The sequence below is a fragment of the Bos taurus genome, chromosome 19 (assembly GCF_002263795.3).
Source record: "Bos taurus isolate L1 Dominette 01449 registration number 42190680 breed Hereford chromosome 19, ARS-UCD2.0, whole genome shotgun sequence".
Classification (NCBI taxonomy): Eukaryota; Metazoa; Chordata; class Mammalia; order Artiodactyla; family Bovidae; genus Bos; species Bos taurus.
Window position 1 is genome coordinate 10,335,589 of NC_037346.1, and position 25,280 is coordinate 10,360,868.

The window sequence follows — 25,280 nt, forward strand, 5'->3', positions numbered from 1 at the left end:
AGCTCTTACAGATGAATGATGTGCTCAGAGAAGCATATGCCCCGGCTGGGGAAATGGCAAGCCAACTCCAGGATTCTTGCCTGGAGAATCCCATGGACAGAGGAGCCTGACGAGCTGTGGTCCATAGGGTCGCAAAGAGTCGGACACGGCCAAGCACACACAGAAAAACAAAAGGTCTCCGTGTGAAACCTCCTGTCCTAAGCCCTGCCGGTTTGGAGTTCAGTGAGCTCCTCTGACCTGTTAGATATTGGAGAGACAGTGGCATGTAGACGTATGCCTTGCCCTCACCCAGCTGGCACCCAGAATCCTTTGGTTCCTAACAAGCCCACCATCTGAAGAAGCAGCCGGTAGCAGGACAAGTGGGGATCTCTGTCCTGAGGGTTGTCCAGAGCAGCTGAGCAGCCAACATTTCCATATCACCTTCTGTCCCGTTTGCCTGGTTTTTAGGAGATGCCAAATGTGTCCAGCTCGCCTTCTGATTGCCCCCGCTCCCCCGCTGCAGTGTGGACCCGAGCTGTAAAACTGCTGCCTGGGCTCTCACGGGCAGTATGAGGTGGCCGGTGAACCAGACCTGGCGTTATCATGTGTCATGGGAGGAATGTCTGCTCTCAGGATCAGGCCTCTCTCTCGCCCTGGGGTGGTGGCTGCCTTGCTCGCTTCACCCACAGCTGGTGCCTCCCCTGTATGTATCAGACGTGCCACTTGGCAGGCGGGGCTCTGAGGAGTCCTTTGAGGTCCATCCCAGACAGATTCACCCAGGAAACCCAAGGGGAGAGGAAGTGAGAAAAACCAGACTTCCCGGAGCTCCTCTAAGCTCCAAGTCTCCGTATATCTTGGTCCTCCCCTTTGCAGGAGAAAGAAAAACAAAGTATATCTGTGGGGAAGGCGAGAGGTCCTCCCAGTCTCTCTCCTTCTCTATAAAAACACCAGGCCAGGCTGCCCTGGGCACTGTGGGGGCAGGTGCTGGGTAAGTAAGGAAGGAAAGCTGATAAGATAAGGTCTGACAAATCTAGGTCACCAGGCTGCTGCCAGACACCTGTGTGACTAGTCACCTTGAAACTGACGGGAGGGAGGGTGGACCTTTGTTCAGGGTTAGGGGCCCGGACTAGCTGGACTCCACAAGCCTTTGTTTGTCTGTTTATTTAATAAACATTGCTTGAGCACCATTAAACCAAGCCAGGTCATGTGCTTGGGTGCCCCGGGCCCCTGTGTGTGTCTCTGATAGGGAAAATCTCCTCCTGGATCCCAGGCCTGGAACCAGAGCTAAAAAAAGCAATGACATCATGCAAAAGCCAGTCTGGTCCACTGACTTCCAGAGTAGGGGCAGCCAGTCTCTTGGTAGCAGGGCGGGCCTGTTTGGAGTCTTCATTCCCTGTTCCTTCAGCTAGATCAGGGGTCAGCAAAACTTTTCCTGTAAGGGCCAGATAATACATATTTAAGGCTTTGCGGGCCGTATGGTCTCAGCTCTACATGTGCGCAAGCCAAGTCGCTTCAGTCGTGGCTGACTCTTTGTGACACTGTGGACTGTAACCCACCAGGTTCCTCTGTTGATGGGATTCTCCAGGCAAGAATACTGGAGTGGTTTGCCATTTCCTTCTCCAGGGGATCTTCCCAACCCAGGTATTGAACCCCTGTCTCTTATGTCTCCTGCATTGGCAGGCAGCTTCTTTACCACTAGCGCCACCTGGGAAGCCCCTCAACTCTGCAGTCTTAGAAAATACATAAACGAGTCAGCCTGTGTTCCGGTAGCACTTTATTTACAAGACAGGTGAGGGGCCCCATTTGGCCCTAGAGGATTGTTTGCTGACCCCTGAGTTGATGATTGGAATGACTGTTATGAGATCGGTGTTGGAAAAATGGGTCACTGTGATTTCAGGAGGTGTTCCAGATCAACAGGGGGCTCCGTTTGGTAGGGATAGTACAGGAGTTGATGGACGCTGTTCAGTGGCGTGGTCTGATTGGTGCCAGAGAATTCCTCTGCACGGGCCAAACTGCAGCCTCAGCCATCTAGCGCGCTGGTTACACAGTGCCTGAGCCAGACAGTGCCCGTAGTTTCAGTCTCATCACTTCCATGGGAGAACAGCGTGGGGCCCTGTGGGTGGCGAGTCATTGGCACCACCCTACGAGCCCTGAATGAAGAGTCGGGCGCCTCCGCCCTAGGGCCTGGCTTTGCCACTGAATGTTGAATGTGGCCTTGGATAAGGCACATGACCTCTCTGACCATTCAGCGTGTCCTGAGTACTACTGTATGAGGCACTGGGGATGCAGAATTGGACACGATAAAATTCTTGCCCTGAAGCAGCTCATGATCTAGTGGGCAAAAAGAAACAAGTTAACTATTACAGGATGTAGTGAAACACGGGCTTTGAATAGGTGATTATTTAGGCTGCTTACAGGGGCAGAGAGCAAGATGAGTGTTTACTAAGTGAACAAGGAAGGGGAGTCCATTTCCAGCGGAGGCATAGAGACTTTGCAGAGGAGATCCAGCCTATAGGACCTCAGGTAAGAGGCGGAGAGGGCAGGTAGAGGGAAGCAGGAAGTCAGCATGGGTGGATCACATGGGCCCAGAAGGCCAGGGAAGTTGAGATGCAATTCTGCATGCTGCATGCTCTGGGAGCCATGGATAGTTTCCAAGCAAGGGAGTAATAGCCTTTGGTTCCACTCAGCTTCCCTCTAACTGCTCTAAACTGTATGCCTATGAGCTTTGTGTGAAGAGGAATGTTGATATTGTATAAAGTTAATAAGTGCTGATAATTAAGCCAGTGGCTGTAATTAATAACCAGGCTCAGACCATTCTTGGCGATGCTGTCAGCTAAACGGCATCCAGATAAATCACTGGCCAACACCCAGCACCCGTGACTCTGAAATGAAGGCCTCTCAAAGAACTCTGGGACCTGGGTTATCTGGTTCGCTGGGTGAGATGCTTCCTCTCATGTGAACTCTAGCTTCTTGAGCTCACTCACTGAGTCATCATAAGCAGGCAGTTGCAGCCTGCATGTATGGATTTTTTCCTATTACTTTCAAGGGAGAACCGAGTTGCAGAAATCAGATGACTTTGGTGTATGTAGTTTTGAGGTTTAGGCCAGGGAAAAGTGAAGGAGGAGATTAAGTGGCTTCTACAACCTTCATGTCTTTGGCCTGAGAGTAATTGAAACTGGCTTTGGAAAGTGGAGATGCTTGGGCAGTGATTCCCAAGTCAGAGAGTACATCAGAATAACCTGGGATAAAATGGCTGGTCTCCAGGTCCCCGAGATTCCTATTCTGTAGGTCTGAATGTCACTGGGAAGCCTCTACTAGGGGAAGGAAACAAGTCTCCTAGGACACCAGGTTTAAGGAGGTACTCTATTTGGGCTAAAGAGTCGGAGACGACTGAGCCACTAACACTTTCACTCGATTATAGGTTATTGTAAGATATTGAGTATCGGTACTCAATATATATTACTGTGCTAAGTCCTTGTTATTTGGTGGTGATGGTTTAGTCACTAAGTCGTGTCCGACTCTTGCGACCCCATGGACTGTAGCCCACCAGGCTTCTCTGTCCATGGGATTTTCCAGGCAAGAATACTAGAGTGGATTGCCATTTCCTTCTCCAGGGGATCTTCCCGACCCAGGAATCTAACCGGAGTCTCCTGAATTGCAGGCAGATTCTTTACCAACTGAGCTATGAATGAGGGAAGCCCTCATTATAGGTTATTATAAGATATGGAGTGTAGTTCTCTGTGCTGTATAGGAAGTCCTTATTGTTTACCTATTTTATATGTATGTTATACATACATAACAGATCGTATGTATCTGTTAATCCCAAATTCCTAGCTTATCTCTCCCTGCTCCCTCACTACCACCCACTGTACCCTCTAGTAACCTTACGTTTGTTTTCTGTGTCTGTGAGTCTATTTCTGTTTTGTAAATAGTTTATTTGCATCATGTTTTTAGATTCCACATATAAGTGATTAGCATGGTATTTGTCTTTCTCTGACCTGCCTCAGTTAGCGTAGTGCCCTTCATTATATTTTAACGATTGAGTGGTCTTCCGTTGAACCACGTCTTCTTCATTCATTTGGCACAGACACTTACGTTGCTTCCATGTCTTGGCTCAAATTGTAAATATGGGCTTCCCAGGTGGCGCTAGTGATAAAGAATCTGTTGCCAATGTAGGAGTCATAAGAGCCTTGGGTTCAATCTCTGGGTTTGGGAAGATCCCCTGCAGGAGGGAGGGCATGGCAACCCACTCCAGTACTCAAATTGTAAATATGGGCTTCCCAGGTCACGCTAGTGATAAAGAATTTGCCTGCCAATGTAGGAGTCATAAGAGCTTTGGGTTCAATCTCTGGGTTTGGGAAGATCCCCTGCAGGAGGGAGGGCATGGCAACCCACTCCAGTATTCTTGCCTAGAAATCCCATGGGTAGAGGAGCCTGGCGGACTACAGTCCATAGCATTGAAAAGAATCAGACACAGTTGAAGCGACTTAGCACGCACGTGAACATTGGGTTGCGTGTATTTTTTCGAATTAGAATTTTCTCCAGATATGTACCCAGGACTGGGATTGTTGGATCATATGGCAAATCTTTTTTTTAGTTTTTAAAGGAGCCTCCATACTGTTTTCCACAGTGGCTCCACCAGCTTACATTCCCATCAACGGTGCAGGAGGGTTCCCTTTTCTCCTCTTGTTTCCATTTTCAGGTGAAGTAGGTGAGGCTTGGGCGAACTGAGTTGACTAAAGGGGACTCAGCTAGGAAATGGAAGTGGTAGAACCAGAGTTAGAATTCAGGCGGGGTGCATACCCCACCCCTGCCTCCTGCCCCCCTTCATTCCGCAGCCCACTCCCCTAAGAGCTCTACCTTGAGGCCTGTTTCTGGCTCTGAATTAGCAGAGGAACTGAGAGCTCAGCCTCCTCTCTTGTCCTTCCCTGGCTGGCTGCCTGGCTCTGAAATCTCCAGGTGACTTCCTGTTCCTGGGGTTTAGCCCTTGGACAAAACCCAACACCCCATGTTTCCTTGGGGTGTTTTTTCATTTGTTTCTGGGGTTCCCAGTACACACACAGTTGTGGCAAACTGGGGAAGGGGCAGAGGAAGGGCACCAGTGATCCTCAGACGGGCATAAGAAGAGTTCTTCTTTCTTAAGCTGTTTACCGATTAACTCCCTTTGCTCCTGAAACCAGAAAGAAGAGGAACTCAAGAGTCAGCAGGGCTCAGAAGCCCTAATTAATTTGTGGTCCAACTGGGTCAGGGGGAGTGACCCTGGGCAGTGGCCTTTTTTTTTTTCTTTTCAAGGACATGTCTGCTCAGGCTCACTGGGTTGGGTTCCCAGCCCTGCTGTCTCCCCATCCCCCAGCCCAGGGGAGTTAGATCTCCGGTGGAGCTCACCTCTGCCTATTCCATCCCTTCCTCCTCAGCCCTCTGGCTGGGCGCCTCCCGGTGTTAAGTTGCCCCAAATACCCAGTCTCTTATTTCACATTCTCAGGCAAAGATCCCACAGCCAAGGTGCCCTTTCAGCTTAGCTTTCCCATCGGCTGCTCGCTGACAGATAAGCTCCTAAGAGGAGGGCGGGGTGGGGGTGGAGAGGCTGGTAAAACCAGCAGGCAGACCCCGTTGTGCCCTTTGTCATGGGGCACACTGGGCCCCTCAGCGCCACTGCAGGGTTTGATGGGGTGAGCCCTGGGTGGGGGCCCCTGGCCTTAGTTGGCAAAGGGAACTTGACTTGGCTGAGGCACAGTCATACATACACTTAGGTTTTACCTTCGGCTGGAAATCAGAGGCAGAAAGCCTGTAAGCGTCCAGAGACAGGAAAACTCTGTTCCATGTGTGCACAGGCTGGAAGAAGCCTGGCCTGTTTGAACCTTCTCTGCCACAGCTGTGCCAGACTCCCCATCCAGGCCTCGCAGAAACGTCTCGTCCCTCGGGCTGGCGGGAACTGAGACTCGAGTGCTGCTGCGGGTCGAGGGGGGAAGAAGCCAGTGGACAGAATGTTCCTGCGCCTGGGCGGACCAGCCAGCCACGGCACAGGCCGGGTCCCTGGGAGGCGAGCTGAAACCTTGCTCCTTTCTGTAGCCAGGCCATATCTTGAGTCACGGTCGAGTCCCTGCCAGAGGAACTGGTGTTAGTTCAGCTTTCTGAAGTGATAGATGGACTGAAAAATGAGAGTGACCGGGAGGTCTGCCCTGTTAGCTTCGCCGGTCTCATTGCTCTGGGAAGTGGACGTGGACGCTGGACTGAAACTACCACCTCTTTTGTCTTCGCTTCCCCCTTCATTAGCAGCCAAATCAAATACCTGGAACCTGGTTGTAGGGATTGCTATGGTATGTGGAATTAGTCCATCCTTCGAACAGTCCCAGGGAATTTTCCCAAGAAGGGAGAATACAGGCCAACCATGGCCTCCTTGGAGGTAGGTGTCAGTGTGAGAGAACCCAAGAACTGGGCCTCTGTATATAAGTTGGTGTCCAAAATATATTTAAAATGATAGCCCAAGTATCCAGAGACAGGTTTAAAAATGTGTTCAGAAAGGTAGCAATTTAATGTTTCTCTTGGAATAAGTCTGGCCTGTGCACTCTCCCAGGAGCCTTTGCCTAGGGAATATGATTAAAAATAGATCTGAGTAGAACTTCCTGCTTGGCAGATGGCTGATAGCAAATGCTAGGGCTTGCAGCTGACCTTTCCTTTCTGAAATCTGCTCTGTGTTTCCATGATGCTAATTGAGTCCCTCACTAGACCTAATCAAAGAGCTGGTTGCAGAAAAACAGGGCTTGCTGTCCTGGGTAGGCTCTGTTCATGGAGCAACTTGAAAGCGCTGGAATTTGCATGGGAACACCCACTCGGTGGTCCAACTGGCTGGTCCTTGTTTAAAAACTAACAAGTTCTGCTTTCAAAGTTGCTGTCCAGTGCTGTTAAGGATCCCACACCCTCTCTCTGCCCCCATCAACAGGAAAGATCAGTGGGTAGGGGAGTGATGTGTATATAATAGACAAGGCTCACCCACACTGCCACACAAAGGAGCTGCCCCCAGAGAGGGGGCCGCTTTTGAGTTTAACTTCCAGTGTGGCTCTGTCCTCATCAGTTTATCTTTTTAAAAATTATTTATTTATGGCTGCACTCGGTCTTCGTCGCTGTGCACGGGCTTCTCATTGGGGTGGCTCATGAGTTGGCATGAGTTGGCAGATTCTTTACCACTGGACCACGAGGGAAGTCCCCATCAGCTGTCTTATAAAACAGGGATAATCCTGAGACAATGCCCTGAGGTGGTATCAAACTAGGGGAGATATAAGATATTGTTGTTTTTCTTATTATGTAGTGAGCATTTGGGGTGTGCTGCTCACTGAGTTATTATCCTTCCCTGGGAAAGAGGTGTGCATATAGGCAGGTTGTAACCCAGCTGTTTCAAGTCCTCTTCATCATCTTCACCTTGGAGGAAAGCCCTCTACTGGAGTTTAAGCATCTTCGGGGCAGACTATTTATACCCTCTGGGGCTACGCAAGGTCTAGGACATTCAATATTTGTTGATTTAAAGTTATGGAGGTACAGCATTCTTTCTTTCTTTCTTTATGGCTCTGCTGGGTCTTCATTGCTGCACAGGCTTTTCTTGAGTTGTGGCAAGCTGAGCCTAATCTCTGCTTATAGTGCACAGGTTTCTCATTTGCGGTGGCTTCCCTCGTGGCTCAGAGGTTAAAGTGTCTGCCTGCAATACAGGAGACCCGGGTTCGATACCTGGGTCGGGAAGATCCCCTGGAGAAGGAAATGGCAACCCACTCCAGGATTCTTGCCTGGAGAATCCCATGGACAGAGAAGCCTGGTGGGTTACAGTCCATGGGGTCACAAAGAGTCGGACACGACTGAGCGACTTCACTCTCTTGCTACAGAGCATGGCTATAGGGCACCTGAGCTTCAGTATTTGCAGCATGTGGGCTCAGTAGTTGTGATTCCTTCTCTGGAGCACAGGCTCAGTAGCTGTGGCACGTGGCCTTTGCTGCTCTGCGGCGTGTGGGGTCTTCCTGGACCAGGGATCGAACCTATATCTCCTGCATTGGCAGGCCAATTCTTCTTTTCTTTTCATTTTTGCAGGCAGCTTCTTTCCACTGAGCCACCAGGGAAGCTCTCAGCCATGTCTATAATATTGAATAGTTAGCTCTCACCCCACCCCATGTCTCCTATTTTTAAAGTATCATAGACTGTGTTACTGTGGGAAAATCTCTTTGCCCAGGAGATGATTTTCCAGTGCCTGATATTTCAGTGTGCCTTAGGTTTTTCTATTGGCCAGGGAAGAAGGTTGAGCACCAGAATATGTGGCAGGGATTTAAGTCTCTAAGTCTTGAGGATGAGTCTTATTGAGGAATTAGATAAGATAGACCAGCTGATGAGCAAAAAAGACCTTTTATCCAGATAAACAGGAAGTTGAAAAAACACCAGAAAAGAGGTCTGACTCAGAAATGTTCGTTCACTGTGCAAGGCGTCTACTCTCTGGAGAATATGGACTCATGCAATATTCACCCTCGTAAGAAACCTCAGTCAACCCCCTCATTTCACAGATGATGCAACTCCCAGTGCAGAGGGGCAGGGCTCTGCGTGAGGAAGGCATGGAGCTGGAGGCAGATGATGAAGCCTTGCCTGGCCGGGGCTGGGAGCGGGCCGGCTGGTTGTTCTGACCCGCTCGTATTCTGTCTCTAGACGGAATACTGAGAATCTCCAGTGCCCAGCTTTTGCACTTTGGCAAGCACGTAATGCAGAGATCTTTCTAATATTTGTATCTTTGAGTCTTTTTCATAAGAGCTCGCTGGCTGTGATTTCTTCAAACCCTTTTAAATAACATTGTCTCTTCCTTCATAACTATTTCATATATCTCTGCTCCTGACTAAGCCCAGTCCCTGGGGGTGCATGAATTCGGAGGTTAAATGTGGATAGATGCTAATACACTCACGGGAGGAAAGTCTGGTAATGGACCTGTGGCCTGGCAGGGAAAACCATTACTCAGTTTGCTTTAGTTTGTGTGAACAGCCTGAAGCCTGACTGGTGAAGCAAGTCCTTGTGCTTTGATTAGCATTTCCAGGACAGGAAAGGGGTGTTCAGGAACCCCAAAGATGAAATGAAAAAATCAGGTTAAGGAGACAGTGAGAGACTCTGTGAGAGTAAAACCATGCCGCGTACAGGAAATTCGAAGGATGCTACCACTTTTCAAGGGCCTGGCTTATGCCAGTCACTTTACTCTCTGCAAGGTGGGTACCATTACCCTACTTGACAGGTGAGGAACTTGAGACCAGAAAGGGGAGCATCTTCAAGAACACACAATAGAGAAAATGCCAGAAAGGGAATTTGAATCTAGTTCATCTGCTAAACTGGGAGAAGCTTGGCCTGTGGAAGGAAACCGCGATGTAAAGCTATAACCAGAAGTATTTTTTAAGGATGTAAAGATGAAGGATTATCAGAGTGGCTGGCAGCAGAATGGGGTTCCTCGGGAGGCAGGGTGTTCACTATCCCTGAAAGTATTTAGGCAGAAGTTTGGTGGAAATAGGGCTTCCCAGGTGGCACAGTGGTCAAGAATCTGCCAGTCAATGCAAGGAGACAAGAAGAGACACAGGAGACAGGAAGATCCCCTCGAGTAGGAAATGGCAACGCACTCCAGTATCCTTACTGGGAAATCCCATGGACAGAGGAGCCTGGCGGGCTGCAGTCCATGGGGTCGCAAAGAGTCAGACACAACTGAGCGCACGTTAGTCTTTAGTGGAGATGTGGACAAGAGCCATACAGCAGGTGAGTGGTTGACCCCGGGGCTCCTCAAAGCCCAGTGGTCTCTGAAATTGAAACTGGATAAAGTCATACATATATTTTGTTTTGTTTGGAGATCCTCCATGGCTGTGGAGGCCTCTTGCCAGTATACCTAACCTGCAGTCCACTTCATGAGATTCCTACGGACTGTAGTTACTTCTCTTTTTGAAAGCTCCCCGAAGCATTCTTTCAGCTTCTCTGCTCATTCTGCATCATGAAGTCCAGGAGCCCAAAAAAAGGGGAGTGGATTTTTAAGGGCTTCTTCGCTTTTCTTTTTCCATGGGTTGTGAAATGAGAATCATTCATTCAGTTGTTACCTGGGAGGGCTGGTTTCGGGCTAGGTTGCAGAGAGCATTCTCTTGGTGGCCCTCCATCAGCCTTAAGCATTGTTAAGTTTACAAATTAAATTTTATCCATTCTCCCAAGAGTGACCAAGCCCTGGTGAAGTGATTCATCCTAACATAACTCACAGGAAGCTAATTGGTAGACCAGAATTCTAATTAATTTACAGTGGAACAGATAATCCCGAAAGCTTAGATGTGTGTTATCTTCCTTGAAGGTGGAAACCCACTGAGCGAATGAATTAAATTTAGGCAGTTGCTGAGTAAATATGGAATCAGAGCAGAGGAGGGTGACTAGCTTAAGAGACTTTCATCAGTTTTGACAGCTTGATCCATCCTCCTTTTTCAAAGAGACAGGTTTTCCAAGTGAACACATTCTAGAAAAATCTTGGGACCTGGAGTCAGAAGCTATAGGTTTATGTATTGACCTTGACTTACAAGCTTTGGGAAACTGGGTAAGTCACTTGAACAGCTCTGGACCTCAGATTCCACCTCTGTTGTTTTAGAGGTAAATCAATTAATATATGTGAAAGATCTTTGTACATTCAGAGGTCCTTTAAACATGTCGATATTAGTCTAATTCTGTTGAGCTCCTTTCTTTTAGGAAGTCACTTACAGCATCCTTGTCATCCCATCTTCATTAGATGGGATGACATAATCATTTCTTAGAGTTTGGAGCCAGACTGCCTGGGTCACTGTCATATGTTGGAATTTGACCCTGTGTTGGCATATGTTTTAACCTTTCTTTGTCTTGCTTTCCTCATCTGTAAAATGGGATTGATGAAAGTCCCTCCCTCATTAGATTGTTGACAGAATTAAATTACCTGGCTTATGTAAAAGAGTTTGAATCCTGTCTGGCATATGTTGGCTTAGTTGCTCAGTCCTGTCTAACTCTCTGCAACCCCACGGACTGTAGGTTACCAGGCTCCTCTGTCCATGGAATCCTCCAGGCAAATACTGGAGGGGATTGCCATTCCCTTGTCCAATGAAAGTCGCTTAGTCGTGTCCAACTCCTTGCAACCCCATGGACTGTATGGTCCATGGAATTCTCCGGGCCAGAATACTGGAGTGGGTAGCCTTTCCCTTCTCCAGGAGATCTTCCCAACCCAGGAATAGAACCCAGGTCTCCTGCATTGCAAGTGGATTCTTTACCAGCTAAGCCACCAGGGAAGCCCTGTATGGCAAATAGCAAGCACTATGTAAATATAAGCCATGACTAGTATTTCACCATTTCCAATTTATTTTAATGAGCCATCTCAATTTGGGCTCCCCCGGTGGCTCAGTGGTAAAGAATCTGCCTGCAATGTAGGAGACACAGATTCGATCCCTGGGTTGGGAAGATCCCCCGGAGAAGGGAATGGCTACCCACTCCAGTATTCTGGCCTGGAGAATTCCACGGACTGTATGGGGTCAAAAAAAGTCAGACACGATTAAGCGACTTTCACTTCACACCTATAAACTGTCTCTAATTTCACTATCATGATTGCTTGTTAGAAGATATTTAGAAAACAACCCCCCCACCCACCCCCCCACCCCCATAGCATGTGGCTTCAGTCTTGCAGGGAACTCTTTCTGTCTGGATTGGTCGAAGGGGAAGTCTTGCCTTGAGAGTCTGTAAAGTTTTGCCCACTGGCTTTCCAGAGATCCTTTGTAGTGTCAGGACGTTTTCGTTTGCCAATGCCCAGTTGGATTTGGGAACTGAAGGAAACCTAAATCCAAGAAACTGATCATGTTCTTCCTAGATATATTAATTTGCTTTCTTTTTAACTTCAGGGGCTCATAGTAAATTGTTTTTAAAGGCCTGAAAAGGTTTCACACACATGATTTCATATGATCTCAAAATACCCTTAAAAAAAAACAAATCCCTCTCCCCCTATATTGCCCCTCCCTGCCGAGGACCAGCCCCGGCTGATCCAGGGTATTCGAAGGAGATCTTCACGTAGGCGAAGATCAGGAAACAACTGCTTAATTAAATGTTAATTAAGGATATAAAGAGTAATAGGATGAGGATAGCTCAGTGAGGAAATTCAGTGGAGAAAAGAGGCTGAGTGGCTTGGTTTACGCGGGAGACCAATAAAACTTCAAGACAAGAAGTTTGCACCACTTACGTAGGCCACAGGCGTCCTTCCGTTCTCCCGGAGGAGAGGAGACACTGAGGCCTCCCTGGTCGGATCTTAGAAGCCCAGGCATAATTAGTAAGCATGGTGGGTTCCGCGCTCCAGATGGAGACTCAGCCAGAGTGAAAGAGAGAGAGACATGGGGAGACCAGTATTTCGAGAAACTGATCCCAATTCTTTATTTTCCATGGTCTACTTTTTATACACTGAGATGTTATGCAAAAGTCACGCGGGGTCAGCAGTCCTGACTTTTATCAAAGTCAGGTGCTTCATACAAATGTATACAGAGGTCTTAGGGGTGTTACATCATCTTCTGGCCAGGGGGGCCTGCTGACAATTTACAACCCTCTCCTTGTGACAGCGGTCAGTCAACCAGGACACTTATTTCTCCAGGGCTGATTATTCTCAAAACAGATGCCACCCAAATAAAGTTACATTCCTACAGGGTGAGGGTGTAGTGGGTTTTAGTTAAGGAAAGAATTTACTTAGCCTAAGGTCTAACGTGATTAATATCAAAGGTTAATACTTATTCCTTCTATATATTCATTAATGTGTGTAAGGGCAGGGGATGTGGAGACAAACATTGGCTCAACAAATGAAAAACCCTTCACCAACACAATTTCTAATCAATCTTTTGACTGCTCAAAGGAATCTGTATTTAGACAGTTTAGAACATCTCCTGCCTCTCACAGTTGGGAGGCTCTGAACAGTCACACGTGGCCTGAAAACCTATTCAGGCAGGCTAGAGGATTTCCAAAGGAGTTTGTAGGTTGAAACACTGTCACACCCAAGAATTACTAACTGGAGCTGTAAGCTAACTCTTTTTTCAGAGAGGTAGTGGGGGACAGCCCCCCGTAAAGTCAGAGGTGTAGGTGAAAGCACAAAGCAGAAAGTAGGCAGACTCTGGTTTTGGGGGTAGATTGCTCGAGAATTTCCAGGGAGACTCCTGAGGCTTGATCCCGTCTTTGCGTATGCCAAGCCTCCTTCCTCATGACCTTTGTCATGGGCGGAGTTCCTCGCTGGCTCCCAGCAGTGATAGAATTCTAGTTGAGCTATTCCAGATCCTGAAAGATGATGCTGTGGAAAGTGCTGCACTCAATATGCAATATGCACTATGCACTCAATATGCAATATGCCGGCTCCCGGCACCTCCCTGCATTCCTCTCCCCACCAGCAACCACTAGTTTGTTCTCTATGTCTGTGAATTTGCTTCTTCTGTTTTATTCACTAATTTGATTCCACATATAAGTGATATCATACAGTATCTGTCTTTCTTTGTCTGACTTCACTTAGAATAAAAGTCTATCCATCTTTCTGCAAATGGCAAAATTTCATTATTTTTTATGGCCAAGTAGTATTCCATCATATATATATATAAAACATCTTCTTTATCCATTCATTTGTTGATGGACATTTAGGTTGCTTCTATACCTTGACAATTATAAATAATGCTGCTGTGAACACTGCGGGTAGGGAGGGGTGTGCACGTATCTTTTTGAATTAGTGTTTTATTTTTCAGATGTATACCCAAGAGTGGAAGGGCCTGATGGTTTTGAGAGAAATTTGAGCTCCATTATTTTAGCCCCCTTAGAAGTTTTATTTTTATTTATTTATTTTTAGGTGACACTCTGCAGCACATGGGACCTTAGTTCCCCAGCCTGGGATCGAACTGGGGTGCAGAGTCTTAACCACTGGACTGCCAGGGAAGGCCCCCCTCCAGAAGTTTCAGTTTTATATTTGAATTGCAAAGGGCCCAGCTTTAATGACTGGCTGCCATTGCATCCTGATTCCACCTGTTATCTCTCTGTCTCAGAAGCCATCCCCCCCAGCAGACATGTCAGGCTCTCTTCTGTAGAGGACAGGGGCTTGTCTGCTCATAGTAACCCCCTCCTCTGTATCCTTGTAGAGAATGCAAGTGTCCCAGGCCTTCTCTGTGGAGAGAGAGGAGGAGTACAGGTTGTAGGGAGCTGCCAGCATCTGCTGAAATTGAAGGGTCCGATCATCAAGTAATTTAGATCCTGAAGTCTCCACATTTCAGCAATAAAATGTGGCACCCAGGCCCCACAGCACCTTTTGTTTTTGCCATTCAGTTCCTTGTATCGTGTATGCTCCCACGCCCTTGGAATTTCATGACTCCACACTGCAGATATTTCCTCCTTTAGAGCCAGTCTCTTCCCTGCCCCTCCCTTCATCTGGTTCAGGAATGAGAGGACCTCCCAGAGCTCAGAGGCAGCCAAGCTTCTCCCCCTAGGCAGCACACACGTTGCTTTTTACCCCATGTAGACCTCCAGACAGATGTGTGAAAACTTTCTGCAAACTATAAACACATACAGATGGCTTTATTCTTTCCTAATCTTTCCTGGTGACCTGTGTCCCAGTGTGGAAGTCCTACACAGTCAGGAAATTCTTCCCTTATAATGAACCCAAGTCTCTCTTATTTCCGTATCAGTCCGCTTCCTCCTTATTTGCAGAGAAAATGGAAGAAATCCCCTTTGATTGTCTTTCCTCTTAGCTAATTGCTCAGAGTCTTTAAACTGCACTCGGGTTCTAATTGTGGAAGTTTTCATCATTTTCATTGTTCTTTATTATTACCCTTCCCACTTTCTCCATATGCTTCCTCAAGGGTGAAATTTAGACAAGATTATTTTGCTTGAGTTTCAGCTCTTTGGAATGGAGCCTGTGGTTTACTTTGACCCTGAATAGCAAACTCCACCAGGCTTGAATGCATAAAGGAATGAGAAAGGAAAAAGGACTGACCTGACCTTCCCCAGGAGAATGTTGAGGTGGGGTGTTCAGCCAACACCCAAGGGAGGAGTTTTACTTCTCCTTTATTGTGTCTCTGTCTAATACCTATGTTACGTTTTCTCTGACAAGGTACAGAGTACAGCATATAATACCATGAGCAAATCCGTAAAGACAGAAAGGAGGTTTGTGGCTGCCAGGGACAAGGGAAATGGAAGGTGACTGATAATGATGCGAGATTTCTTTGTGGGGTCTGAAGATGTTCTGGAATTAGATAGTGGTGATGGTTGCACAACCTTGGGAATATACCAAGAGCCCCTGAATTGTATACATTAACTTTTGTTAATGGTGACTTTTATGGTAAGGTTCTGTCTCTCATGCCATGAAGTGTACACAGTATTATTTATTTCTTATACAAATCTGGTGTGAGTGTGAATACAATTTTATTGTGCCCATTTCATAGATTAGGAAGTTTAGTCTCAGAGAAGTAAATTGGCTTGACCACGTTAGTAGCATTGTGAATATATGGCCACACCAAGCTCCAACTCTAGCAGTCCCACTTCTTCAAAGCCCATGTAATGGACATTGTGCCTGTGGACGATACTGTAACTGGAAAGAGTCATCGGCAGCTGCAGCGCTATCCCTGTATTTTTATGGATTTTGAAGAAGCAGATTGAGTCAACCTTCTCTCTGCTGCAGGCTCCTGCAAAGGCCAGAGAGGGAAGGTGGAGAACTCATCTCCTTTTCCCTCTGCACTTGGTTTACCTTGTTTTACTTCTTGGTCTCAACAACTTAGGACTTGGGCATGTTTTCCATCCACAGCTGTAAAAGATGTGGAAGCCCAGAGGGTAGATAATTCTCCCAGTGAAGCCAGGATTTTATCCTGAATTTCTGAGCCGAGATGAGATCCTCTCATCATGTGCAGATACCCCAGGGCTAGCTCCGGTTGTTACAGCTGAGTAATCAGGTGGGCCTCTGCCTGCCTCATCCCTGGGCACCTCCTGGGGCACGAACTCAATTGATCATGGGTAACCTTCCCAGAGAAAGGAGACTGAGAGGCCCTCTTTATGCTAGGAGGACTTCACAGCCTGAGCCTGTTTGAGAGAAGGAGGAATCCACATGTTTGCTCTGTTGCCACCTCCCCTGACAAATATTCGTTTTTCAATGGTCCTCCTGCATTTGAAAGGAATTGCTGCTTTCCAGACTTTCAAAGGGGCCAGAAATCAGTGGTTTTGGCTACCAAACAGGAAACTCAAAGCCTTTCCGTTCCTTTGAGCTGGCTGGAAGGGTTGGGTCTGAAACTATAACTTTCCTTTAAAGGACAGAAGAGAAGTTTGGGGTAATTTTTTAAAAAAACAACAACAACCGAAAAAAAAAAAAAAAACCCTTTCCTGGAGTCCTGAATACCAGCCTTGGTTGATATACAACATGGAAAAGAGCTGCCTTGTTGCCTGGCAGTCACGACAGCAAACAAATGTGTCTGACCGTCTGTCTGGGATCTCCTGGTCTGAAATCCTGTTTGCTCCATCCTGATTGCTCCCTTCACCACTTTCAGTCTCCCCACCTTCGGTACCACCCTCCCTCAAGGGAGCGCCAGGCCGCGCCTGGTCGTACCAGGCTGGGCCAGGCCCCACAGGATACAGCGGTCCAGCCGGGCTATTCTTGTCTGTGTCTATTTGCAAGATGCCTGTTGTTCTCCGTGAATGTTTTTCTCATCATAAATGTTGGCTTGGCAGCGGCCCAGTGTGGAAGCCATGGCGGAAGAGCTTGCAGAATCTCTCTTGTCCTCAGAGACTCAGCTGGTCCCGGGTGCGGGCCTGGGGAGACCGGCTCATCGATGCTGTCGCTAGGGGGGGTGCCTCTGTAGGTTTCGCCGCCTGATGGGTTCAGCAGCCTTTGCAGAGCATGGGCCGCTGCCAGCACACCCTCGGAGAAGACCCCTGGAGGAGCCAGGGTGGCCTTGGGAGGCGCCGCTGGGCCTGATTGAAGACTCTTCTCTATGTGCCCTCCCCCACCCCACTCTCTAGAAATTCGAATGTGTGTCAGGCTAGAGAAAGCCACTCTTTTTTTTACTTTTCATATGATGTTTTTTAAATTAATTTATTCTTGCATTCCTATACACTTAACAATGAGAAAACAGAAAGAGAAATTAAGGAAACAATTCCATTCACTGGAGTTGGAACGAAAAGAATAAAATACTTAGGAATAAATCTACCTAAAAAACAAAAGATCTCTATATATAGAAAACTATAAAACACTGACGAGAGAAAGCCAGTCTTAGGCCTTGCCTTAGAACCCCCAGAACAGTCACCTCCAAGCATTTAAAGTCACAAACCCCTACCAGGAAAGTGTTTTGAGTGTGTACTCCTAATATGTCTATTTATTTATAAATGGTATACATAGGGTTGCTAATTTATACATTATAAACATTTACTAGTAATTTTTAATAATTTATGCAATTTAAAAGCATGGAAGAAAAAATAGCACAATTATAACTTTTTAAACTTATTTTATTGAAAGTATATATGATTGAATCTGTTCTCTTTTCAGGAGGGAAAAAAAAATCTTCATTTATCACTTTATGATTCAGTAATTCAGAAAGTGAAAGTGTTAGTCACTCAGTTGCTTCTGATTCTGACCCCATGAACTAGGACCTGCCAGGCTCCTCTGTCCATGGAATTATGCAGGCCAGAATACTGGAATGGGTGGCCGTTCCCTTCTCCAAGGCATCTTCCCAAACCAGGAATCAAACCCGGATCTCCTGCACTGCAGGCAGATTCTTTACCATCTGAGCCACCAGGGAAGCCCTCATTAATTCAGAGGTGTGTCCTAAAGACAGTCCTCTTCAGTACTTCATTTTAACTGTTGGCCTTGCTGAAAACTTCTTTACAAAGAAAGGTAGATTCAAATGGAATATTTGTGGGAATTCCCTGGTGGTTCAGTGGTTAGGACTTGGCACTTTCACTGCTAGGGGCCTGGGTTCAATTCCTGATTGGGGAACAAAGATTCTACTGGATTTCACCAACAGGAGTATATTTTAGTGTATGTCAAAATAATTTTTTAAAAAATTCAATAAGTTTTGACACATGCGTAGTCTTACACACCACCAAAGTCAAGATGAGAAAATAATTCCATCTCCTATGTTACTCCTTTGTAATCAAACTCACCCCTTACCCATAACTTCTGGCAACCACTGATCTTCTTAGCCTAAAGCATTTCAAGCTCATCCATGTTGTTAAATGTATTAACATAGGTTTTCATTACATTTGAGTAATTGAAACTGCCAAACTCTGTCCAGACATTGCCATTTTGCAGTGTCCTTGAGAGCACCTAGTTTTGTCAGTTAAAAAAATTTTTTTGGATCATTCTAATAGGGCTATGTCAGTTGTTTTTCGTTTGCATTGGCTTTATTTTTGGGGGCTCCAAAATCACTGCAGATGGTGACTGCAGCCATGAAATTAAAAGACGCTTACTCCTTGGAAGGAGGGTTATGACCAACACCCAACCTAGATAGCATACTCAAAAACAGAGACATTACTTTGCCAACAAAGGTCCATCTAGTCAAGGCTATGGTTTTTCCAGTGGTCATGTACGGATGTGAGAGTTAGACTATAAAGAAGGCTGAGTGCTGAAGAATTGATGCTTTTCAACTGTGGTGTTGGAGAAGACTCTTGAGAGTCCCTTGGACTGCAAGGAGATCCAACCAGTCCATTCTGAAGGAGATCAGTCCTGGGTGTTCTTTGGAAGGAATGATGCTAAAGCTGAAACACAGTACTTTGGCCACCTCATGTGAAGAGTTGACTCATTGGAAAAGACTGATGCTGGGAGGGATTGGGGGCAGGAGGAGAAGGGGACAACAGAGGATGAAATGGCTGGATGGCATCACCGACTCAATGGACGTGAGTCTGAGTGAACTCCGGGAATTGGTGATGGACGGGGAAGCCTGGCGTGCTGCAATTCATAGGGTCGCAGAGTCAGATAGGACTGAGTGACTGAACTGAACTGAACTGAATGGCTAGAGATGTTGAGCATCTTTTCATGGGCCTGTTCCCATCTGCTTATCTTTGGTGAAGTCTCTTCAAATCTTTTGCCCATTTTAAAATTGGATTTCTTATTTTATTACTGAATTTTGAGAATTCTTTATATATTTTAGATAAAAATCCTTTGTTAGAAAAGCAATTCGTAGATATTTTCTCCCAGTCTATGATTTATTTCTTAACAGTGTTTTTCAGGGCACAAATTTAAAATTTTGATGAAATCTAGCAGTTTTTTCTTTTATAAATTGTATTGCTGATGTAGTATCTAAGAAGTCTTTTCTAATGCAAAGTCACAAAGATTTTCTCCTGCGTTTTTTTTCTTAATAGCCTCCATTTTGAATTAGTTTTTTTGTACAGACATTTCAATTTTGAACTACAAAGATCATATAAAATGAAAACATTGCTAAATACCAGTTCTCTCTGTAGTACAAGTTTCTTTGGAAAAGGAGTTACGTTTCCATTCCCTGTCAAAATGTCGCCTTTACTTTGAAGGGGCAGATTTAGTGTGTGTGTTTTTAAAAAATATTGCCAAGTCAGCATTTTTTCAGCAACTTTTTGTTCAGGTAGTTTGGAATGTTTTTTTGGCGAAGGAAAAATGCATAACTTTATCTTTACATTTTTAAGTACTTGAGTATAAATGAACCTCTCTGGGCTACTCTATCCCATTGTAAAAAATTGCAAGGATCCTACTGTTTAAGATCCTATTTTTATAACATCAGTCTCATTATTGATGTCTTAAAGCACAGAAGCAGCAATTTTTTTTTTTTTTTTAAAGGAAGTTAGAGGCAATTGACTCATGGGATAAATATTTTGTAAATGATGCCAGATTTTTCATGCTATGTGTTGCGGGTTCAGAGAGACATTGAAGACACGGTTTATGTCTTCAGGGAGCTCACAGTCTAGTGAGGGAGTTAGTCAGACAGGCAGTTGAAATCAAGTGTGCTGAGAGCTGAGAAAAAAAGGAACAGGCAGTGAGCAAGACGGGTCCCGTCCATGGGTACCAGTGGGTGCCTCTTCTTGGGGAGGTCAGAGAAAGCCTTACGGAAGAGAGGAGGCCAAGCTGAGGCTTGAGATTGGTCAAGTGAAGGAACCTCCCCATCTTAGGGAGGATCGTGGGCAAAGTTGGTGAAATTCAAGTTCCAGGAATTGCACATGGTTTGGCCTGACTAGAGCAAAAGACAGTGGCAGAGTAGCAAGAGAAGCGACTGCAGGGGGTGGTGGGACCAGATGGTGAAACTTTTGCTATCCTGGTGGTGCTTGGGTGTCTGTGTGCTCCAAGACGGAACTAACTGGTTGGCCAAATCTATGGTCTGTTTCGCTGAGACATTGTCTCATCTGAACATGTGGCATGGACTTCCAGGTTCCAGGTCTCAAGGCTGTAACACTTGTATTCATGCTCAATTCTAGCCTGGAGCTCATGTGTTCCCCAGAGATGCTTCAAGACCCAGAGGAAAGAGAGCTGGCTTTGCCCAAGCAGCAGCTGGGAAACACCTGCTTGCTCCTTGGAGCTGCACCCGGGAGCCAAGGCTTCTGGTGCATTTGCACATTGGAGGCAGCCAACCATCCAGCTGCCCCAAAGACAGTTTTTCCACAAGTCAAGAATTTTAACCCTTCTCTGTGGCTGGCGGCCCCGATTCCTAAAGTCCATTGATTGCTTCTGACAACAGCTGTCTTGGGCGCAGTGATCTGTGTCCTGTCTGGTTCTCTCCTGCCCTCTGGTCATCTGTTAACCAGTCAGCCCTGGATCTCTCCAGCCACTGAATAACAGAGGTCACGGGAGAGTCCCTTATTTTGTTTGGTTGTTTCTTTTCCAAGTGGTCTTGAGAGCAGAATGTTTAATTCAGGGTACAGTTGTCAAGCCGCATTAAAAATGCAGGCAGCAGTGCAGGACATGGCTGGCTCATGTCAGCCAGACATTCCAGTGCGACCAGAGGAGGAAAACATGGACAGGGCCCGTGTTAGTGGAAGTATCGCACTGTGAGCTTTCAGGCTCCAGTTTCTCCCAGTCCCTGCCATCCTCCAGCCAGAAGAAAGAAGCTCCTAAAGTGGGATTACCCTCTAGTGGGTATTCCTGTGACCTGGAGATCAAGTTGCCTGCACCTCAAAAAGAGAGAACTCCCGCACTGCAGGTTTTTCTGTTTGTTTGTTTGGCTGCACAGCGTGTGGGATCTTAGTTCCCCAGCCAGGGACCGAACCTGTGTGCCCTGCATTGAAAGGTGGATTCTTAACCACTGGGCCACCAGGAAAGTCCTCGTGCTGCCAATTAGGAAGACAGTGACGGTTCGAGCAATTAGGATCTCCAAAAAAGTAAGACCAGTGAGAAGTGTGGGTTTGGTGGTTCATTCTTACCTTGGGGATTCTTTGCTGTCTCCTGAGGGTTGTACCAAGAGGGCCTGGAGAGGTACTCGTGCCTGTGACCGTGCCCTGGCCGACTCGAGGAAAACTGTGGGCAGCACAGATGGCCAAAATCATATGGGTCCAGGAAAGGCCAATGTGGATTAATACTGTCTTCTTGCCAATCCAAGTGTGGGTGCCCCGGGTTCCGTACCTCTGTTTACTCTGCCTCCTCCTCCTCCCACCATGCCATCTGCCAGCTGGACAGTTAACTGGCTCACTGCTCCCTTTTAGCTGTGTCAGTCCCGCAAGGTCATGATTGTTGTGCTTTGGGGCTGGTTCCCCGCCCTGGGTGGGTGAAATGGATCTCTAACCATCGATTTGTCTTCTTGCATTTCAGTCGTTCCAAGGAAGTCAAGGACGAGCATACCTCTTTAACTCAGTGTGAGTGTCTCTGAATGGTACATCCATTGTTCGGTGCAAATTTTGAGGGATGGGGAAAAGCAACACTCTGTGATGATTACACAATGGAACCTGTCCTCTCTGACACACACACACACACAGAACCCCATGGAACATTATTTACCACACATGTTAGCCAGTCATCCTTGGGGAATTTGGTGGGGGGGCATCATCTTAGGCTAAAAATAATGTAGGCAGTACTCCAGTAAGCACAGAGAGCTGTAGTCTCCTAGCAAAGAAGCTGGAGTGCTTCTCCTGAAGCCTGACCACAAAGGTCTCAGAACTAGACCTGAGACGTGTCTCCGAAGCAGAAAGGAGGATGAACAGAAGACCCCGGGATCCACTGGAGGACTGAGGCTGGAGGAGGCTTTGTAAAGTGGAGTGAGCTAAGAGCCTCCATCCCCTCGTATGGTCTGCCACAGCCCTCAGCAGCATTTACAGCTTTCTCTGGGAAGGCAAGCCTGATGAACTGTGAAAGTGGAAATCTAGCATGTCCAGCTTGAAATAATAGGAGCTCCATGTAGGAGTCTAGAGAGCTGATAGATGGGGCTCACCCGTCCCTGTGATGAGGACAGGACTCTGCTGTCATGATTGACTCTTCGGCCACAGTCTGTCCTCAGGAAGTTCTGAGGACCTGTGCTTATGGCTGTGGGCTTCAGTGTGATTGTCAGTTTGTCCCCTTAAATCACAAGCCTAAAAGCACTTGTTAAGGAAAGCTCTGAAAAAAGAAAAATTCCAAGCAAAGTCTCAACCATAAAGACTATTTTGAGTTGACTCACAGAATCAGAACTTTCAGATCTGACAGATAGCTCAATGGAGATGTGTCCATGTGGCTGCCTTTGAGGTTGCTTCTAGTTTCAGTTAGAGATGATGCGCTTAGCGTTAGCTTCCTTTGGGCAGCCTTCTTCAGTTAATCTTTTGCTGGGAGTTCAGCTTCAACAACCGATGGGCATTTGCCTGACTCCCCGCTCTCTCTCTCCCCGTCCCCGGCACAGAGTTAACGTGGGCTGCGGGCCGGCAGAAGAGCGAGTGTTGCTCACAGGACTGCACGCCGTCGCAGACATTTACTGTGAAAACTGCAAAACCACCCTGGGCTGGAAATATGTAAGTACCGAGGGGTCTGTGGGTGGAGAGCGCGCTGTGAAGAAACTAATGAGAGTCACTGGAATGCATTCTCCCACTTGCTTCCCCGGCCTTGTGGGCTTGTCTGCAATGAGCATGGGAAACCGAGTTCAAAGAGCAGTTCCTGGCATCCAAGCATCCTCTTTGCATTGATAGTCCACTCTTCCTACTCAATCCTTCACCTGCTCCTGACACACGGACACACAGTCACTCGCCCTCTCAGTGCAATAGTGAAAAGTGAAGTTGCTCAGTCGTGTCCGACTCTTTGCGACCCCATGGACTGTAGCCTACCAGGCTCCTCAGTCCATGGAATTTTCCAGGCAAGAGTACTGGAGTGGGTTGCCATTTCCTTCTCCAGGGCATCTTCCTGACTCAGGGATCGAACCCGGCTGTCCCGCATTGCAGGCAGACGCTCTACCCTCTGAGCCTCCAGGGAAGCCCAGTAGTAATAGTAGTAGTAGTAACAATGGCACGTAACACCTCCTGACCGCGTGTTCCAGGCATACGTGATTTTATTTACTCTTCACAGAATCCTTAGTGTGTGAGCCATAATTTAATCCCTAGTTTACAGATGAGGAAACTGAGGCTTAGGCAGGGTAATAATTTTTATTTATTTTTATTTTTTGACCATGCCATGCAGCATGTGGAATCTTAGTTCCCTGACCAGGGATTGAACCCACACTCCTTGCACTGGAAGTGCAGTCTTAACCACTAGACTGCCAGGGGAGTCCCTCGACAGATACTTGTAACGTCTCCTTGGCAGCTAGGAGAGTGCTCAGAGCCTTGCCAGGGTGAGAGGAGGTATGTGTGTTCAGTGAGAGTCAACTTGTATTATTATTGTTGTTGCTGCTATTATTATCGGTAGATCTTTTCACAGTGCTTTTCTCTCCCCTCTCTGTCATTGTGGGGATGTTGAAAAGTCAGTCTTCCTGTTTCTGGGAGAGAACTTTATTCCATGTTGTTGCAGAGGGTCGGTGTGGGGCTGGCTCGTAGGACCTGCTTGGGGAGGAGCCTGAAGGAGCAGTCAGAACCTCCTGGAGAGTGATAAGGATGTGTCATGTAGGTTTGTTGATGGCAGCAAAGACACCACTCTGCAGGACTTTGCTGGTGGAGGAGCTTCTGCATATGTGGGAGCAGGGAGCATAGGGGAAATCTGTGTCTTTTGCTCCTTTTTTCGATGAGTCTAAAACTGCTCTAAAAATATGAGTCTGTGTGAAAAAAAAGATATCGAGCAAGAGAAGCCAGCCATGAAAGTATGATTCTGTTGAAATAAAGTTTAAAAATACTCAGAGCATAAAAGCTGCAGCAGGTAGAGTCCAGGGAAGGAGCACAGCCTTTAGAGTCTGTCTTTCATGTCTTCCTTGGAATGTTCAGAATGAGAACAGAAAAACCTAGATGCTGTGTTTCACAATGCTGAGAAGGTTTAGCCACAGGTTCATCTGGGAGAAAGGGCCGTTCTGATTCCCATGTGGCCACTGGTCCCCACTGTGTGGTCTTGGGGCATCAGTTCTGGTTTTGATTACCCAGAAATGTTCTGCCCCTTCTTTGTTTCCCAGCTTCTTGATTATCTTATTCCTTGAAGTTGTGCTGGATCATAGACAGAAAATAATCCTGAGTTGGCCGGCTTGGCTCCTTACTTCGGGTAAAATGATTAAGTCCTGGGGACTTCCCTGGCAGACCAGCGGTTAAGCAGTTAAGAATCCACCTTGCAATGCAGGGGACACAGGTTGGATCTCTATTTGGGGAACTAAGATCCCACAGGCCACACAGAGTGGCCAAAAAAAAAAAAAAAAAATCCAGTCCTTTGACAAAGCTTTATTTATTAAGAGCCTTTGTGTTGGATACAAAAGTGGACGAGAGACAGTTCTTGCTCTCAGGATGCTTATAGTCATGATACTTGGGAGGAAAGCCACAAGTGAAGATCAAACAGCTGGACAGGACAACAGAGAAACATCCGTCTCCCCAAACATTCCCTGATCCCCTCTCACAAACCCCAGTGCTCCAACCTTTCATTCTATTATTCCTTCTGACCCTTACGATGACCCTGTAATTATCCCAACTTTGTAAATGGAAAGTTTATAATTTTGCAAACTATTAATGGAAGTCAGGTGCTTAAATGATGCTTTTGATGCTGGGAAGCAGTAGGAGCAGGGTTTAATCTGCGATGTTTGTGTCAATTCCAGATCCAGGGCTCTGTCTCCTAGAGTCCACTTGTGACATTTTGCAAGTGCCTTGAGGCTTGAGGGGTGGGCGTATTGGCTTTCTTTTCCCTCTCTCTCTCTGTTTTTTTAAATAGGGACACACTGTCACTTTCCTAGTTTTACTTTTTTCCTCCCCCTGTATTCTGAACACACTACCATGGAACAACAGGTCTT

General features: G+C 46.7%; 1 protein-coding gene across 5 annotated transcripts in view; it reads left to right on the plus strand.

Moving 5' to 3' along the window:
* YPEL2 (yippee like 2) overlaps window positions 1-25,280 on the plus strand; it is a 67,871-nt gene that overhangs the window by 36,300 nt on the left and 6,291 nt on the right. For all 5 annotated transcript variants that reach the window (XM_024980450.2, XM_024980449.2, XM_059878251.1 and 2 more), the window contains 2 exons: window positions 21,722-21,765; window positions 22,779-22,887. In XM_024980450.2, coding sequence (XP_024836218.1) covers window positions 21,722-21,765; window positions 22,779-22,887 — 153 coding nt within the window. The remainder of the gene's footprint in view (window positions 1-21,721; window positions 21,766-22,778; window positions 22,888-25,280) is intronic.